The 14,094-nt window shown below is 37.1% G+C and overlaps 1 protein-coding gene across 8 annotated transcripts in view; it reads left to right on the top strand.

The window, feature by feature from the left end:
- Positions 1-14,094, top strand: part of SNX14 (sorting nexin 14) — a 92,870-nt gene that overhangs the window by 46,181 nt on the left and 32,595 nt on the right. For all 8 annotated transcript variants that reach the window (XM_034991268.1, XM_034991271.1, XM_034991269.1 and 5 more), the window contains exons 9-12: positions 719-794; positions 1,963-2,007; positions 2,098-2,178; positions 2,278-2,392. In XM_034991268.1, the coding sequence (XP_034847159.1) occupies positions 719-794; positions 1,963-2,007; positions 2,098-2,178; positions 2,278-2,392 (317 nt within the window). The remainder of the gene's footprint in view (positions 1-718; positions 795-1,962; positions 2,008-2,097; positions 2,179-2,277; positions 2,393-14,094) is intronic.

Here is a 14,094-nt window from a genome sequence, read left to right as displayed (position 1 = left end):
GTAACTTGGGATCACTACCCAAGCCAAAGGCAGACGCTTAACCTACTGAGCCACCCAGGCACCCCATAACATAAAGTTTTTATTAAAATTTTTAAAAATTTAGAATATTTTATTTTTTTATTTTATTTTTTTTAATTTTTTTTAAAGATTCCATTTATTTATTTGACACAGAGATAGAGAGCACAAGTAGGCAGAGTGGCAGGCAGAGGGAGAGGGAGAAGCAGGCTCCCCACTGAGCAGGGAGCCAGATGTGGGGCTCGATCCCCGGACCCCAGGCTCATGATCTGAGCCGAAGGCAGCTGCCCAACTGACTGAGCCACCCAGGCGCCCCAAAATTTAGAATATTTTAATGAAAATATTTTAAACAGATTAACGTATAATGTTAATTTATTATAATTACAAATTGTATTATTAGTTTTAAACATTAATTTTAAAATGTATTAAGTATTTTAAATTTTCTGAGGTGGGGAGTGTTTTCTAATGTTCACCCAAATCCCTCCTGTTAAGGAAATGCTTTTTCCTCTTAAACAATACTTTCTTTTAGCCAGTTCAGGAATCCACGTATGGTCTGTGAACCACTGGCATGAGCATTACTTGGGAGCTTTTTAGAAATGCAGAATCTTGGGGCATACCTACTGAATCATAGTCTGCATTTTAACAAGATCTCCAGGTAAGAACTGATGTAAATCACTAAATATGTGCAATATTGTTTTTCCAGATCCCTGACCTTACTTTTAAGAGAGATCCTTTCCGGTTCGGTGTTCCTTCCTTCTTTGGATTTCCTAGCTGATCCAGTAAGGCTCAAAAAGTGTTTTTAATTTGTGGTAAAATACATATAACATAAAGTTTATCATCTTAAATGTTTTTATATATACAGTTCAGTGGTATTAAGTACATTCATTGTTGAGCAACCATCACTACTATGCGTCTCTAGAACTCTTTCACCTTACAAAACTGAAATTCTGTACCCATTAATAATTCTCCATTCTTCTTTCCTCCAGTCCCCTGGCAACCACCAACATACTTCTGTCTCTATGAATTTGACTACTCTGGTACCTCCTATAAGTGGGTCCATGCATTATTTGTCTTTTTGTGACTGCTTTATTTCCCTTAGCATAATGTCCCCAAGATTCATCCACATTGTAGCATATATTAGAATTTTGTTCCTTATCAAGACTGTATAATATTCCATTGTAGATATATACCACATTTTGCTATTTATGCATCCATTGGTGGAAACTTGAATTACTTTTACTTTTGAACCAGTAAGATTTTGAAGAAACAGGAATAATTTATAAACACTTTAAATGCTGAAGTCAGAATAACTTTTCTTTGCCCACTTTCCAAAAAGTGAGACCCTGCATCACATTTTTTAAAAAAGTATTTATTTATTTGAGAGAGAGAGTGTGAGCATGAGCTGGGGAAGGGGCGGAGGGAGAGGGAAAGAGAATCCCAAGCAGTCTCCCTGCTGAGTGTGGAGCCCAACTTGGGGCTCAATACCCACAACCCTGAGATCATGACCTGAGCCAAAACCAAGAGTCAGATGCTCGACTGACTGAGGCACCCAGGCACCCCCTGCATTGCAGATTTTTTAAAGTCCCTCTGTGTTATATATGTGCAGATGCTTTGCCACTGTTCCATTTGCTTCTTCATTTTTCTAGAAACTTTCACAATATGAAAAATGCTTTGAGAATTTTAGGCAGAATATAGTAATGTGGGGGCGCCTGGGTGGCTCAGTCGTTAAGTGTCTGCCTTCAGCTCAGGTCATGATCCCAGGGTCCTGGGATCGAGCCCCGCATCGGGCTCCCTAGTCCATGGGAGGCCTGCTTCTCCCTCTCCTACTCCGCCTGCTTGTGTTCCCTCTCTCTCTGTGTCTCTGTCAAATAAATAAATAAAATCTTAAAAAAAAAAAAGAATATAGTAATGGAATTATTTTGACCCATGTGTATTATTTTCCATTAGGATACTGTGAATCATTTGCTTATCATCTTCATAGATGACAGTCCAGTGAGTATTGAGTATTAAGTATGAATTTTGATTCATATCTGTCAAAGCACATTGTACTTTTACTGAATTAATAAATTCTCTTTCTTAAAGCCTGAAAAAGCAACTGAACTGCCTTCCCCCTTGGTTCCATTCTTGCAGAAATTTGCAGAACCTAGAAATAAAAAGCCGTCTGTAAGTATTTTTAGCAATAATGTATATTATTTTTGATATAAACAATTTTATCATGTGTTTATATGGCCTTAACTTACTCTTCTCCCATATTGTATCAAGGTGCTGAAGTTAGAATTGAAGCAAATCAGAGAGCAGCAAGATCTCTTATTTCGTTTTATGAACTTTCTGAAACAAGAAGGAGCGGTGCATGTATTGCAAATATGTCTGACTGTGGGTGAGGCTTACCTGTGCACTTTACCAAAGTCATTTTTACACTTTTTAATTTATTTATTTTGTGTTTTAAATATATTTGAATGTTTAGATCAGATCTGATTTTGTAGTTGTCATATATCATTGTACTAAATTTCATTTTACTAGTTATTTTAATATCACCTTTGAGTTGTCTCTTAAGTGTGCACTTCTTTCCAGATTGGAACATAATTTATAATTGACTTCAACCAACTTCTTTTTAAAATATAACTTAAAAAAATTGAGATATAATTTACACAGTGAAATTCACAGAACTTAAATGCACAGTTTGATCAGGTTTGACAAATCTAGACATCTGTGTAACTTACACTTTTATCAAGATTTAGAACATTTCCATCACCCCAGTAAGTTAGGGCCCTTCCCAAACACTCCCACTCCTGCCAAAGCAATCACAGGTCTCGTTTCTCTCACCACAGATTAGTTTTGCCTATACAGTTTCCTTATATAAATGGAGTATATGGTATGTATTCTTTTGTTCCTGGCTTCATTGATTCAGGATAATGCTTTTTAAGATTGGTTTGTGTTGTGTAGAGGAATAGTTTGCTCTTTTTTTTGTTAAGTAGTATTCTTTTGAATGAGTGTACTGTGTGTTTTTTTTTAATTCATTCTCCTTGTGGATGGATATATCTGGACTGCTTTCACTTTTGGGCTATTATGAATAAAATTGCTGTGCACATTCTTGTATGAGGCTTTTTCTGTTGGGCATATGTTTAATAACTGGAAGTAGAATTACTGGGTCACAGGGTAGGTACATATTTTGTTTTATGAGAAACTGCTAAATTGTTTTCCAAAGTGGTTGTACTATTTTACTCTCCCTAGCAAATGTGTGAGAATTTTGGTTGCTCCACACCTTTACCAAAATTTGGTGGTGTTTATTTATCTTTTTAATTTTAGCCATTTTAGTGGGTGTGTGGTGGTATGTTATTGTGCTTTTAATTAGCATTTCTCTAATGGTTGGTGTTGAACATTCTATAATATGCTTATTGGCCAAATATCTTTGTACATGGAAGTGTTTAATCTGCCCATTTTTTACTGAATTGTTTTTCTTTTTTCATTAAATTATAGGAGTTCTTTATATATTTTAGATGCAAGTCTTTTGTCAGAAATAAGTATTAAGAATGTTTTCTTCCAGACTGACTTGTCTTTTCATTTTCTGAATAGTATCTTTTGATGAGTAGAATTTTGAAATTTTGATGATACTCAATATTTCTATTTTATGGTTAGTGCTTTCAGAGACTTCCATAGGAAGTCTTTGTTACCCTAAGTCAAGGTGATATTTGATTGTTTTTCTCTGGATGCATTATAGTTTTATATTTTACATGTAGGTTTGTGATCTTGAAATATTTTGTATTGGTATTAGTTAGGGGTTGGAGGTTCATTTTTTCCCTCCACTGGATATGGATATCTGGTTTTTCTGATACCCATTTTTTGAGGAGACATTTTTTTTCCCCATCTTGAGTTGCTTTGGCATCTTCATTAAATGATTTGACCATATATATGTGTTTTGGATTCTCTTTATTTCCACTGATTCATGTCTGATTTTTTGCCTAATATCGTAGTCTTGATTATTAGTATATAGTATGTCTTGAAATCAGGTGGCATAAGGCCTCTTATTTCTTTGTTTTTTCAAATTGTTTTGGCTATCCTAGGTCCTTTGCATGTATATGTATATATTTTAGAATCAGATTGCCTATTTCCATACACACATGCACACACATGCTCATGGATACACATACACACACACACGCACACACATGCACAAAGCCTAGCCTACTTGGGAGTTTTTTGATTGGAATTGCATTAAATCTGTAGTATAGATCAATTCAGGGAGTAATGCCATCGCAATAGTATTTGGGTTTCTGGTGTATGAACATGGAATATTTTTCCATTCATTTCTATAGCATTTCATAGTTTTCACTGTAGGTCTTTATGTTTTCGGAGGTATTTGCGTGTGGTATTTAAAACAATTTTTAAATTGTGGCTAATAAACAGAAATAGAATTGATTTTTTGCATATTGACTTTGTATCCTGTGCCATGGCTACATTCACTTACTAGTTCTGGTAGCTTTTTTGTACATTTCCTTAAGACTTTCTATGTACATAATTATGTCATTTGCAAATACAGTTTTACTTTTTCCTTTATAGTGTTTATGCCTTTTATTTCTTTTTATTGCCTATTGCAACGGCTAGGACCTTTACTATTATGTTGAATTGAAGCAGTAAAAGTTGACATCCTTGCTTCGTTCCTGTTCTTAGGGGGATATTACTTAGTGTTGTACCATTAAGTATGGTACTAGTCTGGTTTGTTTTTTTTGTTTTTGTTTTTGTTTTTTTTTGGTAGATATCCTTGATCAGATTGAGAAGGTATCCTTCTCTTCCTGGTTTGCTGAGAGTATTTTTTTTTAATCATTAATTGATACTAAATTTTTTTGAATGCTTTTAATGCATCTCAGTAACCTATTTTACTGTCACCAAGTTATTTCCATTGTTCCCTTATTGTGGAGCTATAGTGATGTCCTCTCTTCATTGGTAATTTGTATTTTCTTTTTTCTAATCTGTATTGCTAGGGGTTTTATCAAATCTATTAATGTTTTTGATATGCTAATTTTCCACTTTTATTTTTATTACTTCTACTTACCTTGAGTTTAGTTTGCGTTTCTTTTTCCGGTTTCTTAATTTTATTCCTGTCTTCTTTTTGGATAGAGGCTTTTTTTTAAAACTATAAATTTTTCTGTATGAATTGCTATAGCTAAATTCTAAACTTTTCGGATTTTTTTTTTTTTTTTTAAGATTTTACCTATTTGACAGAGAGAGAGAGAGAGAGCACAAGCAGGAGGAGCGGCAGGCAGAGGGAGAGGGAGAAGCAGGTTCCCCACTGAGCAGGGAGCCTGATGCGGGGCTTGATCTCATGACCCTGAGATCAAGACCTGAGTTGAAATCAAGAGTCAGGTACATAACTGACTGAGCCACCCAGACACCCCTGTGGTGTTTTGTTCTTTTGTTTTGTTTTTTAAGTAAGCTCTACACCCAACGTGGGACTTCAACTCATGACCCTGAGATCAAAGGTTGTGTGCTCTACTGACTAAGCCAGCCAGGTGCCCCAAATATGTGGTGTTTTTATTGTAGTTAAGTTTTAAATATTTTTATATTTCCCTCTGGTTTATTTTTTTACTTAAATTTACCAACATTTGAGGATTTTTAAGATCTCTTACTGTGATGGTTTTCTAATCTAATACTGTTCTCATCAATGCACCTGGGTGGTTCAGTCGGTTAAGGATCTGACTCTTGATTTTGGCTCCGGTCATGATCTCATGGCCCAGGGATTGAACCCTGCATGGGGCTCCGTGCTCAGCAGGGAGTCTGCTTAAGGATTCTCTCCCCCTTGCCCTCTGCCTCCCCTGCCCCCCAACTTAAGCATGCGTGTGCTCTCTTTCTCTCTCTCTCTCTCAAACAAACAAATAAATCTTTTAAAAAATACTGTTTTGATCAGACAACATACTCTTGCGTGATTTTAGTCTTTTGCAATTTATTGAACCTTGTTTATGGCTCATACATATGGTGTGTCTTAATGAATGTTCCCTGTGCATGTGAGAAGAACTTCTGTTTTGTTGTGTTGGGTAGTGTTTTATAAATGTCAGGTTAAGTTGATGGATTGTCTAAAAATATTCTGTATTCTTTCTGATTTCTTAATGGATTTGCTGTTTGTATCTTTAGTTTTGTAATTTTTTCCATGTATTTTGAACTTTATTAGGTGTAGACACATTTAGGATTGTCATGTGTTCATGATGAATTTGTCCTTTTATCATTTTAAAATGCTCTTTATCTCTGGTAATTCTCTGTCTTTAAGTCTGCTTCGTTTGAGATTAATATAGCTATGCTTTTTTATTTTTATTTATTTATTTATTTTTTAAAGATTTTATTTATTTATTTGACAGAGAGAGGCAGTGAGAGAGGGAACACAAGCAGGGGGAGTGGGAGAGGGAGAAGCAGGCTTCCCGCGGAGCAGGGAGCCTGATGCGGGGCTCGATCCCAGGACCCTGAGATCATGACCTGAGCCGAAGGCAGACGCTTAACGACTGAGCCACCCAGGCGCCCCTGCTGTCTTATTTTTAATATTTTATTTATTTATTCAAGAGAAAGAGTGAGAGAGTACAAGCAGGGGGAGCAGTAGAGGGAGAGGGAGAAGCAGGCTTACCGCTGAGCAGGGAGCCTGATGCGGGGTGCAATCCCAGGACCCTGAGATCATGACCTGAGCTGAAGGCAGATGCTTAACCATCTGAGCCACCCAGGCACCCCTAGAGTTGAATCTTTTTAATACACCAGTTGGTAATCTTTGCTTTCTAGTTGGGGCATGTAGTGTACCTTTACACTTAATGTAATTATTGTATGTTTATTGTTAGGTCTTTGATCTTGGTATTTGTTTTGTATTTGTTCCATCTATTTTTTATTCTTTTACTCCTTTCCTGCCTTTCTTTGGTTACTTGAGGATTCTTTAGTATTCCATTTTGTCTCTTCTATTGACTTTTTATTTATGTCTCTTCTGTTCACTCTTCTTGTTTTAGTGGTTGCTCTGAGATTACACTGTCAGTTTTTATCACAGTCTTCATTTAAAAATATTTCACTGCTTCAGGAACACTGTAAGAAATTCAGTGTACTTCCAATTACCCCCTTCTGCCTGATGTGCTGTTAACATATTTTAATTCTGTGTAGGATATAAACTCTATAATACTTCGGTAGTTCTTTTTCAAACCCTCCACACCCCCCCCCCTTTTCCGGCCCTTAAGTTACTGGTATATTTACCTTCCTGGGACTTTTTATTTCATTCTGAAGAACCAGGTTTCTGTTATCATTTCCCTTGTGCTGAAAGAAATATTTTTTTACATTTATTATAGTACCAATCTGATGGAGGTAAATTCTCTTAGTTTTTGTCTTTTTTTGTTAATTTAAATTTAATTAATTAACATATAATGTATTATTGTTTTCAGAGGTAGAGGTCAGTGATTTATCAGTCTTATATAATACCCAGTGCTCATTACATCACATGCCCTGCTTAATGTCCCTCACCCAGTTACCCCATCTCCCTACCCACCTCCCCTCCAGCAACCCTCAGTTTGTTTCCTATATTTAAGAGTCTCTTAACGGTTTGTCACCCTCTCTGATTTCGTCTTGTTTCATTTTTCCCTCTCTTCCCCTATGATCCTCTGTTTTGTTTCTTAAATTCCACATATGAGTGAGATCATATGATAATTGTCTTTCTCTGGTTGACGTATTTCGCTTAGCATAATACCCTCTAGTTCCATCCACGTCATTGCAAATGGCAAGATTTCATTTTTTTGATGGCTGAGTAGTATTCCATTATATATATATGTAGCACATCTTCTTTATCCATTCCTCTGTCAATGGACATCTGGGCTCTTTCCATAGATTGGCTATTGTGGAAATTGCTGCTATAATCATTGGGGTGCAGGTGCCCCTTCAGATTACTACATTTGTATATTTGGGGTAAATCCCTAGTTCTGCAATTGCTGGGTCATAGGGTAGTTCCATTTAACTTTCTGAGGGACCTCCATACTGTTTTCCAGAGTGGCTGCACCAGCTTGCATTCCCACCAACAGTGTAAGAGGGTTCCCCCTTCTTGGCATCCTCCCCATCATCTGTCATTTCCTGACTTTTAATTTTCGCCATTCTGACTGATGTGAGGTGGTATCTCATTGTGGTTTTGATTTGTATTTCCCTGATACTAAGTGATATTGAGCACTTTTTCATGTTGTCTGTTGGCAACATTTGTATGTCTTCATTGGAAAAATGTCTTTCATGTCTTCTGCCCATTTCTTGATTGGATTATTTGTTCTTTGGATATTGAGTTTGATATGTTCTTTATAGATTTAAGATACTAGCCCTTTATCTGGTAAGACATTTGCAAATATCTACTCTCATTGTGTCAGTTGTCTTTTGGTTTTGTCAACTATTTCCTTTGCTGTACAGAAGCTTTTTATCTTGATAAAGTCCCAATAGTTCATTTCTGCTTTTATTTCCCTTGCCTTTGGAGACGTGTCTAGCAAGAAGTTGCTGTGGCCGAGCTCACAGAGGTTGCTGCCTGTATTCTCTTCTAGAATTTTGGTGAATTCACGTCTCACATTTAGGGCTTTCATCGTTCATTTTGAGTCTATTTTTGTGTGTGGTTTAAGGAAATGGTCCAGTTTCATTCTTCTGCATGTGCTGTCCAGTTTTCCCAACACCATTTGTTGAAGAGACTGTCTTTTTTCCATTGGACATTCTTTCCTGCTTTGTCAAAGATTAGTTGACCATAGAGTTTAGGGTCCATTTCTGGGTTCTCTATTCTGTTCCATTGATCTGTGTATCTGTTTTTATGCCAGTACCATATTGTCTTGATGATTACAGCTTTGTAATAGAGCTTGAAGTCCGGGATTGTGATGCCACTGGCTTTGGTTTTCTTTTTTCAATATTCCTTTGGCTATTTGGGGTCTTTTCTGGTTCCATGCAAATCTTAGGATTATTTGTTCCATTTCTTTGAAAAAAGTTGATGGTATTTTGATAAGGATTGCATAAATGTGTAGATTGCTCTAGGTAGCATAGACATTTTCACAATATTCTTCCAATCCATGAGCATGGAATGTTTTTCCATTTTATGTCTTCCTCAGTTACTTTCATAAGTGTTCTGTAGTTTTTAGAGTATAGATCCTTTACCTCTTTGGTTAGGTTTATCCCTAGGTATCTTATGGTTTTGGGTGCAATTGTAGATGGGATCTACTCCTTAATTTCTCTTTTTTCTGTTTCATTGTTAGTGTATAGAAATGCAGCTGATTTCTGTGCATTGTTTTTTTTTTTTTTTAAGATTTTATTTATTTTTTGACAGAGAGACACAGCAAGAGAGGGGACACAAACAGGGGGAGTGGGAGAGGGAAAACAGGCTTCCTGCAGAGCAGGGAGCCTGATGTGGGGCTCGATCCCAGGACCCTGGGATCATGACCTGAGTTGAAGGCAAGACATTTAACGACTGAGCCACCCAGCCGCCCCTCTGTGCATTGATTTTATATCCTGCCACTTTACTGAATTCCTGTATGAGTTCTAGCAATTTTGGGGTGGAGTCTTTTGAGTTTTCCACATAGAGTATCATGTCATCTGCTAAGAGTGAGAGTTTGACTTCTTTGCTGATCTGGATTCCTTTTCTTTTTGTTGTCTGATTGCTGAGGCTAGGACCTCTAGTACTATGTTGAATAGCAGTCATGAGAGTGGACATCCCTGCTGTGTTCCTGACCTTAAGGGAAAAGCTCTCAGTTTTTCCCCATTGAGAATGATATTTGCTGTGGGCTTTTGGTCGATGGTTTTTATGATATTGAGGTATGTTCCCTCTATCCCTACACTATGAAGAGTTTTAATCAAGAAAGGATGCTGTACTTTGTCAAATGCTTTTTCTGCATCTGTTGAGAAGATCATGTGGTTCTTGTCCTTTCTTTTATTAAAGTAGCGTATCACGTTGATTGACTTGTGGATGTTGAACCAACCTTGCAGCCCAGGAATAAATCCCACTTAGTCATGGTGAATAATCCTTTTATTCTACTGTTGGATTCTATTGGCTATTATCTTGGCAGGAATTATTGCATCCATATTCATCAGGATATTTGTCTGTAATTCTCCTTTTCTGTGGGGTCTTTGGTTTTGGGATTAAGGTAATGCTGGCCTTATAGAGTTTGGAAGTTTTCCTTCCATTTCTATTTTTAGGAACAGCTTCAGAAAAATAGGTATTAATTCTTCTTTAAATTTTTGGTAGAATTCTCCTGGAAAGCCATCTGGCCCTGGACTCCTGTTTGTTGAGAGATTTTTGATTATTGCTTCAATTTCCTTGCTGGTTATGAGTCTGTTCATGTTTTCTGTTTCTTCCTGTTTCAGTTTTGGTAGTTTATATGTCTCTAGGAATGCATCTATTTCTTCCTGATTGCCTAATTCGTTGGCATATCGTTGTTCATAATATGTTCTTATAATTGTTTGTATTTCTTTGGTGTTGGTTGTGATCTCTCCTCTTTCATTCATGAATTTATTTATTTGGGTCCTTTCTGTTTTCTTTTTGGTAAGTCTGGCCAGGGATTTGTCATTCTTATTAATTCTTTCAATGAACTAGCTCCTAGTTTTGTTGATCTGTTCTACTATTGTTGTGGTTTCTATTTCATTGATTTCTGCTCTCATCTTTATTAATTCTCTTCTGCTGGGTTTAGGCTTTATTTGCTGTTCTTTCTCCAGCTCCTTTAGGTGTAAGGTTAGGTTGTGTATTTGAGACCTTTCTTGTTTCTTGAGAAAGGCTTGTATTGCTATGTACTTCCCTCTTAGGACCGCCTTTGCTGAATCCCAAAGGTTTTGACCAGTTGTTTGTCATTTTCATTTGTTTCAGTGAATTTTTTTTAAAGATTTTATTTATTTGGGGGAGAGAGCATGTGCGTGCACAAGCAGGGGGAGGGGCAGAGGGAGAGGGAAAAACAGGCTCCCTGCTGAGCAGGGAAGCCCAACACGGGGCTCAATCCCAGGACCCTGGTATCATGACCTGAGCTGAAAGCAGACGCTTATCTGACTGAGCCACACAGTTGTCCCTCCATGAATTTTTAAAATTCTTCTTTAATTTTCTGATTGACCAGTTCATTTTTTTTTTTTTTAAGATTTTATTTATTTTGACAGAGTACAAGCAGGGAGAGCAGCAGGCAGAGGGAGAGGGAGAAGCAGGCTCCCTGTTCAGCAGGGAACCCGATGTGGGGCTTGATCCCAGGATCACGACCCCAGCCAAAGGCAGACACTTAACTGTCTGAGCCACCCAGTTGCCCCGACCCATTCATTCTTTAGTAGGATGCTCTTTAGTCTCTTTGAAACTTGAGTTCAAGTTTCAAAGCGTTGTGGTCTGAAAATATGCAGGGAATGATCCCAGTCTTTTGGTACCAGTTGAGACTTGATTTGTGACCCAGTATGTGATCTATTCTGGAGAATGTTCCATGCGCACTCGAGAAGAATGTGTATTCTGTTGCTTTATGATAGAATGTTCTGAATGTATCTGTGAACTCCATTTGGTCCAGTGTGTCCTTTAAAGCCCTTGTTTTCTTGTTGATCTGCTTAGATGATCTGTCCATTGCAGTGAGGGGGATGTTAAAGTCCCCTACTTATTGTATTATTATGAATGTGCTAATTTTGTTACTAGTGGCTTTATATAATTTATGCCCCATGTTAGGGGTATAAATATTTACAATTGTTAGATATTCTTGTTGGATAGACCCTTTAATTATGATAATAGTGTCCTTCATCATCTTTTATTAAAGTCTTTGGTTTAAAATCAAGTTTGTCTGATATAAGGATTGCTACCCTAGCTTTCTTTTGATGTCCATTACCATGATAAATGGTTTTCCACCCCTTCACCTTCAATCTGGAGGTATCTGTGGGTCTAAAATGAGTCTCTTGGAGACGGCATTTTGATGGGTCTTGCTTTTTTATCCAGTCTGATACCCTGTGTCTTTTGATTGGAGCATTGAGCCCATATACAGTCAGAGTAACTATTGAAAGATATGAATTTAGTGCCATTGTATTACCTATAAAGTCACTTTCTGTATATTATCTCTGTTCCTTTTTGGTCTATGTTACTTTTGGGCTCTCTCTTCACTTAAAGGATCCCCTTTACTATTTCTTATAGGGCTGGTTTAGTGATCACGAGTTCTTTTAATTTCTATTTGTCCTGGAAGCTTTTTATCTCTCCTTTTAGTTTGAATGACACCCTTGCTGGATAAGGTATTCTTGGCTGCATATTTTTCTCATTTAGCAACCTGAATATGTCATACCAGTCCTCTCTGGTCTGTTGGTCTCTGTGGATAGGTCTGTTGCCAGTCTAATGTTTCTACACCTATAGGTTACAGACCTCTTTTCCCCCTGAGCTGCTTCCAGGATTTTCTCTTCATCTCTGAGATTTGCAAGCTTCACTATTCTATGTTGAAGTGTGACCTATTTTTATTGATTTTGAGGAGGGTTCTCTGTGTCTCCTGGACTTGAATGCCTGTTTCTTTTCCCAGATTAGGGAAGTTCTCTGCTATAATTTGCTCCAAATACCTTCTGCCCCCCTCTCTCTCTTTCCTCTTCCTCTGGGGTCACAATTATTCTAATATTGTTTCGCTTTATGACATCACTTATCTCTCGAGTTCTCTGCTCATGATGTAGTAATTGTTTATCCCTTTTTCTCAGCTTCTTTATTCTCCATCTTTGGTCTTTTATATCACTAACTCTCTCTGCTTCCTCATTTATCCTAGCAGTTAGAGCCTCCATTTTTTATTATATCTCATAAATAGCCTTTTTGATTTCTACCTGATTAGATTTTAGTTCTTTTATTTCTCCAGAAAGGGATTCTCTTGTGTCTTCCATTATTTTTTTTCAAGCCCAGCTATTATCTTTTTAATCATTATTCTGAACTCTAGTTCCAACATCTTACTTATATCCATACTGATTAGGTCCCTGGCAGTTAGTACTGCCTCTTGTTCTCTTTCTTGAGGTGAGTTTTTCTGTCTTGTCATTCTTACAGAAAGTGGTTGTCTTTCTTTATGTAGAGTTGCAGTTATTCTTTTCTTACATCTCAGGTTGAGTTTGCACGTGTTCAGAATGATTTGATAGGGATCTAGCTGAATTCCTGGGAGGAGATGAAACTTAGGTCTCCTACTCCTCTGCCATCTTGGACTATCAGTTTTTGTCTTTTTGAAAAGATGTTTATTTTGTCTTCATTTTGAAGGCTATTTTTACCAAATATGGAATTTCAGATTGATAGGTTTTTCTTTTAACACCCTGAAATAATGACCTGAGCAGAAATCAAGATTTGGACACTTAACCGACTGGGCCACCCAGATGCCCCAATAACTATTCCTCCTAAGGAGAAATTACCTGCCATTCTTATGTATGCACCTCTTTTTATAATATCCCCTTTCTCCCTGGCTGGTTTTATAGTTTTCTCTTAATTTTTGGTTCTCAGAAATTTGACTATACTGTGTAGTTTTCTTTTTATATGTTCTGCTTAGATTTTACTGAGATTCTTGAATATGTAGGTTGGTGTCTTTCATCACTTTTGAAAATTCTTGGCTGTTGGGGCACCTGGGTGGCTCAGGTGGTTAAGTGTCTGACTCTTGGTTTTGGCTCAGGTCAAGATCTCTCGGTCGTGAGATTGAGCCCTGTGTTGGGTTCCACTCTGAGCATGGAGCCTGTTTGGGATTCTTTCTCTTTTCTCACCCTATCCTCCCCCACACCCCCACCACTCACACTCTCCCTCCTTCTCTAAAAATCTAAGAAAGAAAGAAAATTCGTGTCTGTTATCTCTTTAGATATTTTGCCTCGTTTTTTTTCCTCCTTTCCCTTCAAGGCTCCAATTATATGAATTGGCTATTATCCCAAGATCATATATGTTCTGTTCCTTTTTTAAAAACTATTTCATTTCCTCTTTATGTTTCAGTTGGATAATTAAAAATTAGGGGGTGAACTCCATGTTAATACCTCTTGTAGTAAGGAAAGGCAGTTAATATTTTGTCTGTTCTGCTGTCATCTGTGATTTTAGAAAAAAAGATTAATTTGTTTTCACACCCAGCTCCATTAGTAGTCTATAGTCTCCATGATAGAAGGAAATATTGTTTAAAAACATTGACT

The sequence above is a fragment of the Mirounga leonina genome, unplaced genomic scaffold (assembly GCF_011800145.1).
Source record: "Mirounga leonina isolate KUSES-001 unplaced genomic scaffold, KU_Mleo_1.0 Mir_53, whole genome shotgun sequence".
Lineage (NCBI taxonomy): Eukaryota > Metazoa > Chordata > Mammalia > Carnivora > Phocidae > Mirounga > Mirounga leonina.
This window is presented reverse-complemented; position numbering and strand designations above follow the sequence as displayed.